Genomic DNA, 19,004 nt, shown 5'->3' with positions numbered 1-19,004 from the left:
TGGCCCAGGGCTGGGGCCCAGGCACAGCCACCCTTCCCTGCCAGAGCCTCTGTGCTCCAATATTCACTCCTCCTTCATTAAAGAGTTTATTTTCAAAGTGTTTCCTCTCCTTGACCATCTTGAGGAAATACTAGGGGTAATTGCACTCACTAAGCCTGTTAAATAATTAACCTCAAATAAGTAACGGCACTGAGCAATGAGTTAATTTTATCCCAGTAGAAATATTTAAGTATTCACAGATTTTGCAGTCAAGTGGGAAGGTTTCCCCACAACGCGTAGTCGGCTCCTCGCTGGCACGGGCAGGGCTCCCTCATCCCACTGTGCACCCCTGGCCTTTGGCTCCGTTGGAGCCCATTTTACCACCACAAGCCAGTGTTTCAGCCACGGGGATGGAGGAGGCTATGGCCTTGAAAAGCTGCAGCATCTCTGACCTTCCTCCTCACCCCACTGCAGCTCCAGTGCTCCTGCCCTTCCCTCAGGCAGCACACCGGCCCCGAGACTTGCAACGGAACCAAAGCCAGACTTCGGAGGGTCTTTCATATTCAGAAATGGTTTATTTAAAGTTTTAGGAACATTTTCACATATTGTCAGTCATATTTAGAACAAATATACAGAACATTGGAGTTTAAACTGGAGCTGAATGCTCATGCAGGAGGCACAAAGTCCTCATGCTCGCCCTCTTTGCCCATTGATGGGGGGAAATTAAGAGCTTTGTCTTTTGCGGATTCCCCACTTCAAATACTGGTATCAGTCGCTGAAGTACATGCTGCTAAATTGACTGTCAGACAATTTATCCCTACGCTTTCATGGACGAGCTAGATCAATACTAAAAGCCCACCCTGTGAGAAGTTCATCTCTTAGGGACTGCTCTGAGGGGCAGACGCCAGCACTTTGCGCCATCCGTGCAGGACCCTCGTGGCAGCATTCAAAAGGCAGGTCCCACGCAGCTGCACCAACCTCCATGTACAGCAGCACAGAAAACGTTACCAGCCCCATGGCACTGACACCTCTCAGCCCTGCCCCCTCCCCGGGGAGGGCAGCCAGGGTCTGGTATGTTCCAAATAGCAGCGTAAGGAGATGAGCCCACGGTGTTGTCCTGCAGCAGCAGCATTCCAGGTGGCTGCAACGCTGCTGCTGAGGCACAGGGACATTAAACACCATGAGGTGAACCTGTAAGTGGGGTCAGTAATCAGAGACCCTTGCTGGGGGGGGAGGAAGAGGAGGTCGAGGTCATGGTGATCACTGGGGGGCTGGAGGGCTGTGCTGTGCAGGGACCCACTCACCTGGCCTGGGCCAGCTAAAGGACACGCACACTGCCAGTCTTGGTACAGGAGCTTTTATGGGCAACCACAGATTGGACACTGCAGCACAAGATGCTTTTCAAATAGCGACACAACAGTCTTTGCCCTTAGTCGATTCCTGTCGCACACAGTAATGCTGTGAAACACCCTGTCATACATAGTAACCCTGTGAAAACACCTAGATTTTTATCAATTTTCTGGACAGAGACTCTGTATATTGCTGGCTGGTGACTCTGTATTAGCCAGCCCAGCACACCCCTGTCAACCCAACTGTCTTGAAACCCAGAGTCCATGACCCACATAAGGCAGCTGCAGCAGCCTCCTTCGTTCTAGATGATAAACCATAGCAAAACCCAGTGTAATGTCTTCACTTGGGGTGAATAGCTTATCATGCTTACACTGAATTTCAATTTTAATATCAAAACTAAAGACTCACATATCTTTTAATGTTAGATGCATTAATTTCACGCTTTTGCTCCTGACATGCGAGAGGCATGGGTGTGGTGGTGCAATTCTTACCCCTCCCTGCCCTCCTTGTTGGGCTGCTTGGTGCCAGGTGTGATTCCATCCACATTCGCCCAGGCCATACACCAATCTGTGGAGATAAGGACTGATAACCTTGAGGAGCCTGGCTCCTGCCCCTCCCAGTTGCTTGGAAAAGGTTATAATGGCCCATCATCTCCTGATGGCCTGACACACCTGTGCCTGGGATGTGATCAGATGGAACAATAACAGGGTTGCATGTTATTCAAATTCTTGTGCAACTGCCCGAAGGCACCAGATAGTATTTGACAAAAGTCAATTATCTTGAACCCTATAAACTGCGACCACCAGAGAGACCCTTTGAGCTCTCCTGGATGGCAGCGGGCCTGTGACCAGCATCTCCCCTGAGCTGGGACGCCTCTCGGGTACCGTCTGCTCCAGATGGAAGGCCGGGGCAAAGTCCCCCCACTCGAGTCTCAGTTATTGTCCGTTGAGGAATGCCAAGGCATTGGGAGTATTTGGTCTAAACTCGAGAGGGAAATTTTCTTTGAGCTAGCTGCTATTTCATCTGTTTATTGGGGGGTGGGGGGTGGGTACGTACCCTTGCCCTTGTTCCTGTGTGCTTGTCCCTTTTGTGTTCATTTTACCGAATCCAAACCCCTTTGTTCCTGTATGTATATGTCTGGTTTGTGTATGCGCATGTACAGATGTGTATAAATTAAGGTACCGTTAAGTAAGTTAGAGTGAATATTGTCATTTTAGAGCCTGAGTTATTTTGTATTGACAAATAGTTGTTAGTTATTAATAAAATCTAGATTATTTTTCTAAATCATTACTGTGTCAATACTTTCAACTGCAACAATGGGATTCTGTTAAGCTGTTTAATTGTAGTAAATTTAACAGACAGTATTTTACAAGCTGCAGAAAGGCTCAAGTGGACGCCAGTGGTCCAAAAAGCCCGAAGCAAGCATGTGCATGCTGAAACAGGAACTTTGGAGGAGGAGAATTACAATTTATAAATCACAAAATCAAAATCCAGAACATGCTACGGTGATATCTTTTTCCCAAATAATCAAGTGAAGGCTTTTATGACAGAGGGTTGCGTTAACAGAAACAGGCTGTTCAAAAACTGCTGCTACTATGTGTGGGCTGCTGGCACAATCCTGTAAAAAGCCCAAAGGTGCTATCAAGGACAATGCTAGTACCTAAAGCGGACTTGACCTGCTCTCTCACTTGGAAACCATCCCACCACAGGGCAGGTGGTGGGGGTGACCCAGGGCGGCCCCCCAGGCGCCTGGACCAAGGGCTGGGGACGAGGGGAGGGCACCCATCACCGCGGTGGGCAGCGCAGCGGTGCTGGACGTGGAGGCAGGGCCTCTCCCTGCTGCTGCGCTGGGGTGCCAGTGCTCCCCCCAAAACCCCAGCCTCTCCCCACGCCTCCGCTCTGACATTTACCCAAGCCCCCACCACGCACATTCCTCTGCAGCAGCGAAAACAAGACCCACCTCTTCTCCACTGCCATCCTTTGAGTCTCTGTTGGTGTGGTGGAAGGGGGATGCCCTTTCCCCATACACCTCCCCAAGCAGAGGAGAGGACCCCATGAGAAAAGAGGTCCCCTGGAAATCCCACCTCTGACAGGTTTACATGCGGGAGCTGCCCCACAGGTGCAGCACGTGTGCCACCATGGGGAGCTGGGAGCATTGCCACCCCTCTCCACACAGAGAGGCACAGGATGGGGGTCCCTAACCCTCAGGTTTATTAAGAGACGTTTTTTGAGGTGGAGACAAGCACCCTCCAGCCTGGGGACGTGCTCAAGACACCCACTGATGTCTCCTCCAGCCTCAATGCAGGCCACACACCTCAAGCTAGCTGACAGGGCCCCCCCAGCACCAGGATTTGTCACTCAGCCAGGGAAGGCAGGCAGCTGCTGCGGGAGGGCCAGCACCCCCATTCAGGCAGGGCCAGTGAAGGGGCAGGGGCCCAGCACAGCCCTCCCCTGTGCTCGCTGCATCACAAACCCTGCACGGACTATGCCACCAGCCAAGGCAAACCCAACCAGAAACATCCAGGCAGAAAACAGTGGCACACTGCTGAGTTTTCTGTTTAGTTAATATAGTCTTTCCCTTTTAAAAGCTCAGTGTTTTGTTGGTCTTTTTTTTTGTTTGCGTTTAATTTTCTTCCAGACACCTGTGTAATGGCTGTGCATATACCACACAGGCAAATCACTCCAAGAGGTAACCAGCTGTGTTCGCACGTGGACACTGACTTTCCATCAGGGAATGCTGTTTGGATGGTAATGCTTATGCCTAAATGGTGCTTCACACTGTTCCTATTGCTGCTTACACTGAGTGTACTGCCTTAACATCACAGGGTTTAGAAAAACGTCTTCGTCATTTTTTTTTTAAAACATGTAAGACATTCCCCTTATAACAAAACTAAGAAGAGGCAATAAAGCTAAGCACTGGGCTTTATTTTTCATTCCCACTTGGCTTATTACCAAAGTGCCTGTATCCACAGGAGCTTTATTATTCCCAGCACAGCATCAGGCCTACACATCCTCTCTTGACCTGCAGCATCTGACCAAGTTTACAGAAGTGGCACCCCCAGGCACTTACTGCACCCCTGATGAACCTGGGTGGGCCAACGACCCCGGGAGCATGTGCCCCACGACACCCTGCCACGCACACCCATCACCCCACCGCCACAACCATCGCTGCCACTTCAGGCTGTTCCTGCTCTGCTCCAGGGGCAGCACTTTGTTTATTCTCTTTAATTACTCCAGCGTTTCCAGTAATAGCAACCACGCATCAGCACAGGGCTGGACAAAGCATAGAGACTGTCCCCCCCTTCAGATATGTCTTTACACCTCATTGGTCTCACGAGCTCTTATCCCTGCAGCAGGTACAGTTTCCCCCAACTGCAAGTTATTTTATCATAAGCAAGCAAACACCTGCAGCATGGAGCATGCTTTAGAGAGAAACCAGCATCTTCTATAGCAGAAAGAAAACCCAGCAATTGTGAGCTCCTTGCACACTCAATTACGAAAAAAAAAATTCCAGTTCTCTGGCAATAACACAGACATTTAATACACAAAAAAGGACCGAGCGCACAGACATCTGCCAGCCTGGACTATCTGATATTTTCAGTGACTACCAGAAGCATCGCTTGATGTAGGGAACAAATACTATCTGCAGAGACTCAGTGCTGGATCCTGGGATGCTGTCACCCCTTCCAGAACCAGGAGGTGACTGGGACCTGCCCTGGGGACAGGCAAACTGTGGGTGCTGCCAGCTCCAAGGGGAAGGGATGGTTCCCTGGTACTTGGAAGGGATCACTGACATAGTACAAAGAAAAATGGGTATTGCAGCATTCAGGCACAACCCCCTGCCCCAAGACAGCTTTGGCTGGAAAGCCGTTTTCCATAAAATTCCTGGTCTAACCCAGCTGAAATAAAGACTCACACTCTAAATGCTTAATGACCTCCAGCATTGTTGTCAGAGCACAATGCCGCTCTGTGGAACCGCGCTCGCCTGGAGCAGCGGGCAGTGGGAGGCTGGGGAGCCCGGCCGGGGGACACGCCAGCAGTGCTTCTGCATCCTGGTTTTAGGGCTAAAGCTCATCTAGATTGAGGCAGACGGCTGTTCCAGGGCAGAGCTGCACCATTCTCATCTCACCAGGGTTAAACCCATCGCCCTTTGTGCCCATCTTGTTATTTTTACATTATGGTACACTTAGGAGAAAGCTACAGCTACATGTTGCTGCAATTTTATACCATTTGCTTTCAGAAAGTAATCACTCTGGTTAATCCGATTTTTCAAACCCATTGCTTTAGTACCTTGTCAGCAGCCTGGTAGTGTAAACTTCCAGCATGGATTTCAACAAATATGAACAACACTTGTTTTTGACTGTGACCGGAGGTATAGTATGCCAAAAGTTACTTTTGAGATGTGTTATTTCCAAAAGACTGTTACAAGATCTGAGTCACAAGAAGCTTGGAGAGACTTTATAAAAAACCAGCAGAACACAGAACCTCCTTTTCAGTCCCTCCTCTTCAGACATGCCATGTACCTCCCACCCACAGGTGTGTGAGCTCCCTTTGCTTCCTCCCACAGAAATATTCTCCTGCAAGTTGTATTGGATGCAAGGGGACACTGAGTTGCTTGAGAGTGAATGGCCAGGCTCTAATATTTTTTACCTTCCCCTTTCTCACGTGCTTGTCAAATGACCCCAGTTCTGGTGGGACCTCGGGGAGCCTGGTTTTCCCCCGGGCTGCTCCCCACTCAGAGGCGTTTGCTTTTGCTGCAGGTTGTGCACAGGAGGCTGGCCTTGTCCAGAGTGAAGGGTTTGCCGGTCAGCAGTGTCTCACACTCCAGGCAGGCAAAGTGCTTCTTGTGCCAGGCCATCCCTTCTGCCTGCTGGTAGTCCTCCGAGAAGATGATCTATGGGACAGACAGATTCTTGTTTCCACTGTCTCGCCAAGCCAGAGCACAGCAGGAGCAGGGAAGACCCAGCCCCATGCCCCCCACCAAGCCCCCCAGCTGTGGAGGCCATGCTTCAGGAATGGGTCAATAAAAGACACAGGAGTGCTCCTGTGCAAATAAGCCAGTCACAAGCTGCAATTATGCACTATAAAACCATCAGGTTTTAAATGCAGCCAGAGCTGGATTGTTGTTCTGAGATAGATCTGGTGCAGCCAGCCGAGGCTGTCTTTAACATCACACCACTTCACCCCATTTTCAGGCACCTCCATCTCCCCAGAGCAGCCACAGCCCTGGGGCCCAGCACCAGGAGGATGCTGCATCCCGGGAGGTGCAGGCAGGCGAGCAGGTTTGGGCCAGAAAAACCCCGAATTTAGTGGGGAAAAGCAGGCGGTCCCTACCTCGTCGCAGCCGGCGCAGCGTGGCCGGAGGCTCTCACAGTAGTGGCGCCCGCACCAGGCTGCCCCGCTCTTCCAGAAGTAGATGAGGTCGACGAGGGGCTCGGCACAGCAGCAGCAGACGAAGCAGGCCGGGTGCCACTGGTGGGAGTAGCCAGCCCTGTCAGCGTACACCACTGGGCAATCCCCTGGCACCGCCTGCTTGCAGGTTTCGCAGTGCTGCAAGACAGAGGCAGCAGGGTGAGTGCGGGGCCAAGTGGGAACAGAGCCCCGATGTTCAGTGCATGGGATGGATATTTACTTCTCATATCAATTCGTGGCACCATTGCCATCCCTGGAAGGGTTCAAGGCCAAGCTGGATGGGGCTTTGAGCAACCTGGTCTAGTGGAAGATGTCCCTGCCTGTGGCAGGGGAAGGGGATAAATGATATTTAAGGTCCCTTCCAACCCAAATCATTCCATGATCTTTGCAATGCATCTTTCTTCACTGTACAGCTGGTAAAAAGCACAATTAGCAAAACACAACACTACAATCTCCAAGCACAACCTCAATGCTTCCCCCACTTCTGCAAAGCCTGAAGGACCTACTATGTTCCTGCTTGACAACCCATAACATCAAGGAAGACAGTGGAAATAAAACAATTCCAGGACCACTAAGCTGTGCAGCTTAGGTTGGTTTTGTTTGAGCTCTTGTTCTGAGGGAAAACTTGAAAATACCAAAGCCAGATTTTACAGCTGTATCAGCCTGGGAGGGCCAGCAAACACACAGTTGGAAATGAGACTGTAGACACAGAGCAGCAAGGTGGAAGAGCAAGGAAAACGCTAAACTGAAGAGAAAGCAAGGGCTGCAGCTTGAGAAAAGCTCTGGGAAAATCTCAGCCATGCAGTAGGACTCAGGCAACACAGAGGGCATCACAGGGCACCCACAGCCAAAAGAACCAACATCCCAAGGTCTCTCACTCCACATCCTGTGCAAACATTTGGACCAGTGCTACGTATGGACAGAGTGTCAAGCTGTAATGCAGAAGGTACTATAAATATATATATTTGCCAGTATTTACCTGGAATGCTGTTTACCCCCTTCCAGCCAGATCCTCAGACAGGTAAAAATAGCCCCAGGCACCATCAGCTAAGTGCCTGGCCTTTGGGAAACCCCCCCAACCTAAAACCAACCTTCACTAAACGCTAAAGGTGCTCTTCAAGAAAGAGTTAAGACATCCTACAGTGCAGAAGTACAGCACAAAGACAGTATTTTGCATAGAGATTAGGAACTTTGTTCTTTTCTTACAGTTTTTAAATATATGCATCTATACATAAGACAGATGTCATTCTAGAGAGTTCAGCACAGTGCTTCCAATTTATACCTGTCCAAAGAGACAGAATTAGATTTGGCTAACCTGAAGATTAATCAGCATCTATGCTTATTACACCTAAGACCAACTGAGTTCACTCTTTAACATGCCTGCAGAGTGGTACTGAGATTAGTTAAGAGCAAGCTCTAAGCTCTCCTCCCTGAAGTTGATGGGCTGTTATTTAAGTTTCCATTTAAGTCTGGACAGTCCAGGTCAGGCCAATAGCTTCTGAGGCTGTGCTCTGTCACTCCTTAAAAGAAATGCTCTTGCGTAGGGGCTGGGGCCTCTCCCAGCAGAGCCCTTGGCTGCAAGGCCAGACTTGTACTAATAATCTCTGCAGTAGCCTGGCTAAGACTTTTATGAAACCAAGATGCAGCGTGAAGCAGCTGGCGGGTCGTGCGTGCAGTGGTTTGAGCTGCTGTGTCCCCCCTCCAGCACGCTCCAGACAACACAGGGTCCGGGGCCAGGAATTTTCCTGAGCTCAGATGATGGACTTTGCTTACAAACACTCCAATGGAAGTCAACAAGCTTCTAATATGGGGGGGGAGATGAGACACAATACTAAGATTTCTCAGTAGAAGGTAACCTAACATCTCCTGAGCTGCAGGGAAGACATTGAGGATGGGGCAGAGATTTTTTTTTTTTTTTTTTACAGGGCAGCTGTGGCCCATGACCTGAGGAACACCATCCCAATGCCACCACAGCCTGGGAAACCCTGTGCTGGAAGCACAGGACCCGCCGTGATCCTCCCTGGTACAAGCCCAGTAAGGCAGCAGCAGAAAGGGCCTCTTGGGGGTGAAGGGGGGTTTCTTTGAGCTCTCTAAGTGTCAAACTGAAGACAAGTTCCTCACTATGTCCAGTCCCTTTGGCTCACTTAAGGGACAAATGCTAAACAGACTTTTCTTTGTGTTTAGGGAGTTTTCTTTAACTCAATTCTCCCTTTACACAGCAGAAGGCTACAGGCCTACACCCACCAAGTGGCTTGGCTTTGTTTAATTACTATTATTTCAAGCACACCACACTCTGCTGTTGTCTCCTCCTTCCTTCAGTCTGGATTTTCAGTAACTGCCCCACAGTCCCTGGAGCAGTTCCACCACGCTGATGGGCATCTCCTATTTTACCAGGAAATCCAGCATGACAAACGAAGGCAGTGCAAGAGGAGAAAAAATGTTTCCTGGCTTGGCTTTTCTGCAAGTCTGAAAGGGGATATGTCTGCTGACACTGCTCCTTCCACTGCAAAGGGCTTCAGACGTGTTTCCAAGCACTCCCAAGACCCACACCCGTGAAGGAGCAAATGCAGCACAGGGCAGAAGCTGTGCTATTCCTGGTCTGTACAAACAAGAACACAAGGATGTAAAGCTGCCCCTGGGACACCAGCCTGGCTGCTGGCAAGGGCAGGTGGGCAACAATGAATTCTGTGCCCATCATATGGGATCAAGGCTGTATTTTTCCCTGTGTTCCCAGTACCTCCCCCCCAAGGCACAAAATTTGCGTGACTCTGGGCACCAGAGCCCAACCTTGCTGCTGCCTCCATGCTGTCACCCCCAGAGAAGCTGCCAGGCCCATCCATCCCAGCCTTGCTTATCTTGCAAGATCTAACAGTGAGAACAAACATGAGCAGCCTTCCAACTCCAAGCTCAAGTTTCTTGCCAATATGAACTGCTAAAAAAACCAACTTATTTTGCTGTTTCTTTCTGTGGCAATTATCCACAGAGCTTTTCCTAAGCATCATATAACCTCCATCTCCCTGCCATTTACACATTAAATAAAAAGTGGCTCTTCAAATTTAAGATGGGATTAGAGCTTGGTACTCATTTTACATCTCCATTGGGTAGGGAGGAGTGAAGACTTTATTAGCCAAGTTACCAGAGGTGCTGTCCAAGACAGTATCCCTTTCTCCTCAGCTTTTTCAACCTTGCTCTCTCCATTGGCTGCTATTTTGCAGTGACAGCTCCCACAGAAGGAGCTCCCCAGACACCACAAGGCTTCCCCTGAGTGCTCGCTACATTATCAGCCTCAAGCTTTTTGAGACAATGCCTAATTTTGATCAACTGCTCCAGGATTTGATTTAATTCCAACACAGTGGCTTCTAATATGAAAAGACTTTCTAGTTCTGAGGGGGTTAAAGACAATTTTATGCTCGGTGGAGAACATTCAGCACATAGGACAGACTTATTACAGTGGTGGGGCCCCTCTCTGCAGCCGAGACAAGTTCAAAGAGCTGTTTGAGTTCAGATGCCTCTCATGGCAATTTACATTGGCCCTGTATGTTTTCCTTTACACACCAATTTCAACACAGCTGGCCTGAGTGTGCAGTAAGAGGTTTAACCACCTTAGCACTGGGACCACACAGACACCCAAGGAAATCACTCCAGCTTGTTTCTTGGTGCAGATTTGGTGCCTTATGGGTTCCTTCTCTTCTAGAGCAAGAGTTTTCAAAGGGTTTTTTTATTAATTTTCCCCCCACATCCATAAATCTGTAGTTCAAACTTACACCTTGATCTGAAATAGGGTGAAATCAAGCTGCTGGTGCCAGTTAAGAGGTTTGGTGTTCAATAGATTCAAATCTGTGTCCTACTTCTAATGGACTCAAAGAAACATCACACAAACTGCTTGGGAATCAGGATCTCCAAAACAAGCTATTCAGCACCCTATTTTCCCCCTGCACCTATGAACCAAAGACACTCATATCTTCCCCAAAAGTCTCCTTCCTGCTGCCATCCTGCAGGTCTTTGAGGTTTGGGACAAATACACTCCCAGGTGAGGACAGCGTGTCCTGGAGTGGCACCCAGAGAGCAATGGGGGTCGGGGGGTGGGAGGCTCAGGCAGGGGACCAGGCATCATGTTTAACACTCAAGTTTTAGGAGACACACAGGAGATGGTTACACAAGTAGAGGGGTACCTAAACCTCCACATCTGGAGGGTGCTGAGCTACATTTCAACCCTGAATACACTGACAACATCAAAGCCTCCAGTGTTGTTGGCTTCATGCACTTCATTTCTCAGTCCCTTTACATCTATTCTCTGTCTTCATATAGCTCATTCTGCTCACATCTTCCAGCCTCACATGAAGTGCTGTACCTCATTTTTCTAAGGCAGAATGTTCTTTCCAGTGCAGTTTTGCGAAAGCCGGTACACTTCATGGAAGTTTAGCACATGTCAGATGTTGGAACACAGCCCATTGGTACCAGATCACCCTCATTAACTCCTGCATGGGAGATCAGATTAAAAGAGGCAGAGCTTTGGTAGAGGGGGATCTCCCTTCAGCACAGCAAGAAACCACAGCACTTGAAGTCTGCTGCGAGCCAAGCTGCACAGTGTGCTGGTCAAAGAGAATCTCTTGCAACTGCTTTTGAAGTGGTTCCATTTTTCAGCTAGTGTCTCTAGAAAAATGATGATTTAAAGTATGGAGAATAACATCCCAGTTATTTACTTGGAAGGACAAACTTGCAGTCTAAATAAACCCTCATTGCCAAGATGACTTTTATTAATGAGTTTAATGGAAGCCTTCCTTTTTTTGGCTATTTTTTTTAGCTTAAAATTCTTTGTCCAATTCAGTATTTTGTTGCAACAGTGAAAAACTCTTACTGTATCACCGAACTCTGAAAGTCAGATGCACGTAAACAGAAAAGGCCACAGCCGAGGGGAGACATTACCCAATATGGAATGAAAATGAAAACTGCTCTGAACATGTAACAATCTCAGTGCAGTGATGGCTAGAAAAATCTTGCGTTAAAAACACTCAGGCACCATTTTTTTCCCAGCTTTAAATCATCTGCTGCAAGTCACCCTCATAAGGGCCAGTACGAAATATTTTCACTCGTCATTTTATGATAAGCATTTGTTCAGCAACCACAATGGCCACTTCAGACAGCACTGGGAGAATATAAATCTAAAAGGGTGTTGGGGAATCTCAATAACTTCCCTGTGGAAAAGTATTTCTATGCCCAGGAACATGCATGCTCTGTTCAAAGTTCCCCAGGGAGATTACAGCCCTGGGAGCACTATCGCCATGTTCATGGCTTTCAACTAATTAGACTGAGCCACCACCTCCCATCAATCGGGGTCTTTGCACTTGTGCTGCTCCGGAAGCCTGGCTGGAAACGCTGCTCACTAGCTCATAGTGAAACAGTTTCTGATCTTGAGTACCTGACTGGTGCACAATCATCCAGGGAGGTGTCATGCCCAATCTTCCAGAGCTACCAAGAATCCAAAGGTGAAATCACTGGCTCCTACAGGTAATGTAACAAAATTTACTGACCTTGATGGTTCAGCACAGCTTTCGCTGGGGAGGGAGATGACCCTCACTCTTGCTCAGTGGGCACTTGTGCTCAGCAGCAGCACACGAGTGGCCCCACACCAGGGTCTTTCACAGTGCTCAAGATGCAGCTCAGCATCGCAGCACTGCTCTGGGAGTTTGGGGAAGCACTGCAGCAGGCTCAGAGGAGCCCATGGGAGCACTATTGTGAACAGGGAACAGATAACCCTGGCTGGTGCAGCCTTTTCCCCTCACCTAGTTGAGTCTGAATCCATCCCCTGGAAGCTCCCCAGTCTCCAGACAGAGCGGGGACACCCCTGCCAGCCCATCCTACAGCACTCACGTAGTGTCCTGCCGTGGGCACGCTCTCCAGGGCCCCGTTGGTGGTCTCAGGGGGTTTGGCAGCAGTGATGCTCTTGTCCTGTGGCTTCCCCTCCTCCTTCCCGCTGCCACCCTGGCCTGGCAGCGCCACCTCCCCAACGCCCAGTGCTTCAGCTTTATACTTCTTCACGAAGTCTTCCATCAGCTTCAGCTCGCCCTCGGCGAGGCCGCGGCACTGCGAGGGGTCCTGGTCATACAGCGGGAGTTGTCTCATCAGCTGCCGCCTGCGATAGTAGGCCCCGTCAGTCCCCGCCACCGGCTGCATCTCCTTCGGGATCAGCTCCATGTACTGCATGGCCTGGGAGGAGAGAGCACTGGTAGTTACTCTGGGCTGCTGAGGGAAGCGTGAGCTTTCTCTGCAAACAGATACTCCACTTGTCTTACAGAGCCAGGGCAGAAACTGTGCCTTTTTCCCCTCCCTTCTGCCTTTGAGTTGTTCCAACTTACGCTTCAGAAAGAAGAGGCTGAACTGGCTCAGATGCATGAAGCAGTCAGGTTATATTGCTAATAATTTAATCCTCAGAAAACAGGTTGGAGGCTTTTTGGTTTTGCTTTTTTTTTTTTTTTAAAAAAAAAACACCACCACCAAAACAGACTCCCCAGGAAAGCAAAACAGCAAAGACTTGCTTCACTAGTTTGCTCCCAGATCCCAACACACCCTCCCTTGCTGGCATTAGAATGCCACTATTCCACATAATCATGACAACAAGGCTGCTGAAAAGACCAGAATCCCATAAACATCAAAACCTAAGACTAGGCAGCTTCCTACTGTCTCATGCCAGGACAGGGAGAGCTCTAGGGAACAGGTCAGAGGCTGCACCAAGAGCATCCCATAGCCCTCATGGGCTGCATGCAGCATAGTTTACAGTAAAAGATCCCCTTTTATCAATTAAAACCGAAAATCTTAATACAGGAAGTGGAGTCAGATAGCAGTTGAGTCTGTAGGCAACACTGACAGCCACCAACTCTACCCGACTACTGATTCTGCAGTAAAGGGAAGGTGCTTGGTCACCAATGCCCTGCGACATGGAAACTAAATGCCAAGAAAATATCCAATATAAAGTCCCCTACTCAGCTGGCCACTAGACACTATCTTAGAAGCAGAATAAACTGATCTTGTGAGAGCTCTGTCCCACTCTGAACTAGTGCTCGTAGGACAGCAGGGTCTGCACAGTTAACTTCTTCTGGCCTGGTGCTAACGGGAAGGGAGTTTCCCACTCAACGCATTTTTCCTATTGTAGTGTGAAGAGCTAAGGGGCAGCCAGTTGGCGCTCTGCCATCCCGTTTTAAAGACCAGTATCCAGCTGCATTAGATTTGTTTCTTACTTGGTCAGCATTTGAAACTGAATTTTTAAAAAGTAGAGAAGCAATTAACTGTTCAGTGTACATAGTCTGGTTCAGTACGGCCTTTTAACTACAGAAATGTTTGCACAACACTGAACAACTCATCACATCTGTAAAAGCTTCAGTGTCAGCTTCCACCTCAGCTACTTCCAGCCAGACAGCAGCATTGCAGGGCAAGATTCCAGCCTGAAGACTTGCAACAGCAATAGATGAATGATTTAATGGAAGCAGGGCTTCTTCCTTGCTTCTTTGAGCGCACATTAACATTGCTGCACATTACAGTATCAGACACCAACACCCAGTCTATGGTGTGTGTGCAACGGCAGCACTGCTACCCAGGAGTTTACTGGGGGAGAGCTGTTGCCCTGTGGAAGAAGATGTTGCTCAGGTGTAGTGAGTCAGAGCGCTGCAGGATGCTGCAGAAGTGATCTGGTGCGCAGATGGCTTTTACAGAAGTGAGAAATCCTAATAGGAACTTCAGAAACAAGACTGGAATTCCCTGACAGCTCCTCCCAGGCTGCATGCAGGCGCTGCCCCACAAAATAAGGATATTGCCAGTGGTATCAGACAACCGGAGAGAAAAGTCTTGGTGCTGTACAATTGAACATTAGGACAGTGTATGCTATGCAGCCTGTGCAGGCTTGGTTCAGCCAGAGCACTGGTAGAACAGTTAACACAGTAGGATCTTAATGGAAGAAATTCTTAATTTACTATAACACTTAATTTACTATGAACACTTACACCAGAGCTACAAGAGCAGCATGTGCAGCTCAAGCACCTTGTTCCACCCCAGCACCAGACTGCGCTGCCAATGCAAAATGTCTGTGCTCAAAGCGAGAGAGAAAAGCAGTCTCCTGCCTTTAACAGTACAGCTGGACTGCTCGGTGGCAGGTTTCAGTACCTGCCCAGACATCTCGGGGGATTTTACTCCTTGATCAAGAGAATGCTTAAAGTTATAACTGCACATCATAAAATGTGTCCAGAGAACAGATCAGGGAAAAAATTCAGCCTGACACAAAAAATCAAAGTCAAGGATAATAAAAAGTTGTTTCTCCTGCTGCTACCATGCAGCATTACTGTCAAATGCTTTACTGTGTTGCCTTAGCACAGATAATGTTGAGAAAGAGCACTAAGTTTTCACTGTTAACTACTGGATTTTAGAGCTATTTTATGGCCTGTTCTTTCCACTTCCCCCAAGGACCCTGAATAACTACTTCATAACTTCTCCAGGCACAGCTTGATGAAAACACACTCTGAACTTCCTCCTATTATTGGACCATCCACTTCAGGACAACAATATTAAAAACAATCCCAAGTTTCCACACAGCCTTCAGAAGGAAACCACTGGAGCGAGTCAGTTCTGCACTAAAAGCTTTTTGGCCCAAATCCCTTTTGAGCTATCCCGAGAATGGCTGACATCCAGCATTTCTCCTAAAAGTTTGTCAAGTTCATCTTCAAGCCAAAATTTATCAAGGTTGTCTTCAAAACCCTGCACGTTGTTTACTTGAACCAAGATATCCTTTCAGGCACTACCAAGAGTTCCAAAGCTTTTGGGGGGCATGTACCCTCCAAGCTGCCCCTTGCCAGCACCACAGGGACTGGTTTGTTCCCCACAGCCTCTGCTGCATGGGGCTGCATTCGGGGTCACAAAGACACGCTCACAACGGGGTACCATCAGAGTTCAGGCCCAAAGAAAAAGAAAGCAGCCCAGCAGCCACAGGTTTGGCCATCCTTCACAGCAAGGAGCCAATCCCGTGCTGCAGCCAGCCCGTTGAGCAGCAAAACCTGGGTTTCTGATAAATCCGGGCTGAGCAGCATGTTTAATGAATCAGGCTGGGTGGGCAGAGTGCCATCATTGTTCTCCCCATCCCTCACGAGCTCCCTGATTCCCCACGGGACCTGCGGAAGGCAAACAGTTGTTAAACAAACATTCCTGCTGGGCCAGCTCCTACCAAAGAAAAGGCTGTGAGCATTGGCGCAACGATTAATCAGTTGGGCAGTCGGATGGGTGGGGGTCTCAGTCCCTCATTAAAGCCCAGCAGTCTGCTCCAGCGAACACCACTGACCCCAACTGCATTCCCAGTACAGACTTCAAGCCCCCCCCAGTCAGCCTTTCCAAGAGGGTAAGGGCAACTGAGTCTTGAGAAACAGTCAGTCTGCCTCTTGGGTCTGCAGCTGCGATTTCACATTTGTTTCCCCAATTCTTCTTTTAAGAAAATCTGGTTGTAATTTTCAGCAGCTTTAAACTATTTGTTTAATTTGAAGAGCAAAAGCTGTCCACTAATGACAGTGTAATATATGATGTTTTTAGTACCACAACACAGTTAAAAGCCAGTTAAATGCTTTCCCTCAAGAAATGCTCTGCTGGCTAACACTTCCACACCCCAAAAACCACTTCCATTCATTCTCACATCGCAATATTGCTCACCCAGACAGAAACCAGGCACGGGAGGGAAGGTGGGGCTGGGGGCTTGTTTTCAGATCCAGACCTTGGCATGGGACCATGCTCTCCATCTCCCCTTTTTACCCTGAGGTCTCTTTACAAAACCTAAACAAGTATTTTTTATTTGGACTAGACTATGTTTAGCTGTAAGGAAAAAAAAAAATTCTCAGCTCCAACACTGAGTCTGGGAGGGGTTCCTCAGGCAGCAGGGACAGGCAGAGTTCAGGCCCCCGCAGGCAGAAGCTGTGGGCAGGATGCTCCCAGGCCTTGGCATGGCAAACTGGTCCTTGGGGGAGGAAACTCCATAAATCTGCTGGGGACAGGGACGGGCTAGTGCTGCACCTCAGCTGAGGCAGTAGGAGGGTCCCTGGGCAGAGAGGGTCCAAGCCCACCACTGCCAGAGGATCTTTTCCACTGGAGTGATGCTCTTCTGTGAGTGGTGAGGCACAACTACCCGGCTGCCCACCACCGCTAAGAGAAATTAAACCCCCTTTCCCTCCTCGGCTTGCCCAGCAAGTCAGAGCCAAAAAACAGCATTACACAGAAGTTCAGCCACGAAGGAAACCCTGTCAGCACACTCCTCTGGCTCCATGCTGGCATTCGCACAGGTGCTCATCCGGGGCAAGGTGATGCAGATTCAACAGGAAACAAGGCTGTGTTCTGGGGAGGTTTGGGGCCATTCTGTGATTTACAGAGGCACAAGTTACATTCCTGGTTAATAAATCTGAGATGCCAGGCCTACTTTAAATCCAAGATTGTAATGACTACCTCAAGCAAGCAAGGAAAATAATTACTATATGAAAGGCTACAGTTATTTTGCCCCTATTAAAGCCCATATCCATACCAGAATAATTTAGAAGCACAGCACTGGATTTAGATGCAGCATTACTTCTTTCCACATTAATTTCTCTGCTTTTGAGAGACTAAAGTGTAATTTCCTGAGGTGTTTCCTGAAAAAACCCTCCAGGTTAGGGGAAGTGTCCCAGCTACCTCCCTCTACCTGCACTGGCTTGTCCTGGGACAGGCTCACACCCAGATTTGCAGATCAGACTCAACAAGCCTCTCCAACAGGGAGGTCAAAGCCCAGGACAATGCCTCCTACCCAGATAAACTACCCAAACAGCTTGTCTCCACTGTTTCTCCCAGAAGACCAGCCCAGACCCACCTTGTTTGAAAAGCACGGAGGCAGTCTCAGGAGTTAACTTGTCCTGGGGGTGTCCCACAGTTTGCAGCGCATTCTGCCTCCTGGGTGCTCTCCTGGGGGTGTTTAAGGAGAGGACCAACACCCCGACCTAAGAAGGCCTGCAGGAATTTCTCCTGCATCCAGCCTGGGGTTTGGGAGCATGCAGACGCCTGTGTGGGCTGCACAGGCGTGGTACAACTGGCAGGACAGCAGGGATGGGATGTCTCCACAGCAGTGTTTTTATTGGACATGAGCTTTACCCAAGTAGTAAGCTTTATAGTTGTAAAACCCATCAAGATTTCTCCTAGAAATGTAAGCAAACCTATAAAAACCCAAAGGCATTCCTCTCTCCTACCTACTCTGATTATTTACGTGGTTTTCCAAAATACAAAGTGTTACGTACATTTTTTGCTCTCTGAGGCAAACCATATATTTTACTATTTTTCCCCGATAACTTTATTCCAGAGCTGAGTTATGTTCTCCATTAAGCAACACAACTACCTGCCAACCATGCTGTGGATCATCTTACCAGCTTCTGGGTGAGCCCTGGTGGAGCCCACTCATATGTGATGGTGTCAAAGGTGGGGTCTTTCCGAGACACGATGGGGTTGGTGATGATCATGCGGTTCCTTTTGTAAATGCGAACGCCATCACCCCCTTTCACCCGGGCGGTGAGAGTGGCGTACTTGGAGTCCGACAGCAGGCGCCCAATTTTCCGATCATCCTCCAGGTCTGAGCTGAGGCTGTGATCCTCCTGGCTGCATTTGCACGACTTGCAGATTTTCCTGTGGATGAGAAGTGAGATCATCCTTCTGGTGCAAGTTGGGCCACGGTGGGCATGTGATCATGTGATGGCTGAGCCACAGTGTCACCCTTTTCCAAAGATTAAACGCAGACCAGGGTTATGGCATCAGATAAAAGGCTCCCGTGGCCTGAGCTGCACATGGGTATTTGGCACAATTCATAGAATCATAACCCTGTTAGGGTTGGAAAGGACTTTAAAGCCCATCCAGTCCCACCCCCCTTCCATGGGCAGGGACACCTTCCACCAGCCCAGGTTGCCCAAAGCTCCGTCCTACCTGGCCTTGAACCCTTCCAGGGAAGGGGCAGCCACAGCTTCTCTGGGCAACCTATGCCAGCATCTCACAGGGAAGAATTTCTTCCTTACATCTAATCTCAATCTACCCTTTGTCAGTTTAAAACTATTACCCCACATCCTATCCCTATCTGCCTCCCCAATAAAGAGTCCCTCCCCCCTTTCCTGTAGCCCCTTTAAGTACTGGGGGGCCGCTCTAAGGTCTCCCCAGAGCCTTCTCTTCTCCAGGCTGAACACCCCCAACTCTCTCAGCCTGTCCTCACAAGGAGGTGCTCCAGCCCCCCCCCC

At 49.0% G+C, this 19,004-nt stretch overlaps 1 protein-coding gene across 4 annotated transcripts in view; it reads right to left on the bottom strand.

Moving 5' to 3' along the window:
- LMCD1 (LIM and cysteine rich domains 1) overlaps positions 1-19,004 on the bottom strand; it is a 59,966-nt gene that overhangs the window by 19,186 nt on the left and 21,776 nt on the right. For 2 of the 4 annotated variants that reach the window (XR_003399294.1, XR_003399296.1), the window contains exons 3-6: positions 18,150-18,405; positions 12,613-12,948; positions 6,664-6,879; positions 5,061-6,223 (exon numbers count right to left, since the gene is read on the bottom strand). Coding sequence is in view for 1 of the 4 variants with exons in the window: in XM_026857420.1 (XP_026713221.1) it covers positions 6,065-6,223; positions 6,664-6,879; positions 12,613-12,948; positions 18,150-18,405 (967 nt within the window). In the remaining 3 variants the exon portion in view is untranslated. Of the gene's footprint in view, positions 1-5,059; positions 6,224-6,663; positions 6,880-12,612; positions 12,949-18,149; positions 18,406-19,004 lie in introns of those variants that run through there. The other 2 variants (XR_003399295.1, XM_026857420.1) reach the window with 2 other exon arrangements.

The sequence above is a fragment of the Athene cunicularia genome (assembly GCF_003259725.1).
Source record: "Athene cunicularia isolate RWA chromosome 12 unlocalized genomic scaffold, athCun1 chr12_part1, whole genome shotgun sequence".
NCBI classification, from domain to species: Eukaryota; Metazoa; Chordata; class Aves; order Strigiformes; family Strigidae; genus Athene; species Athene cunicularia.
This window is presented reverse-complemented; position numbering and strand designations above follow the sequence as displayed.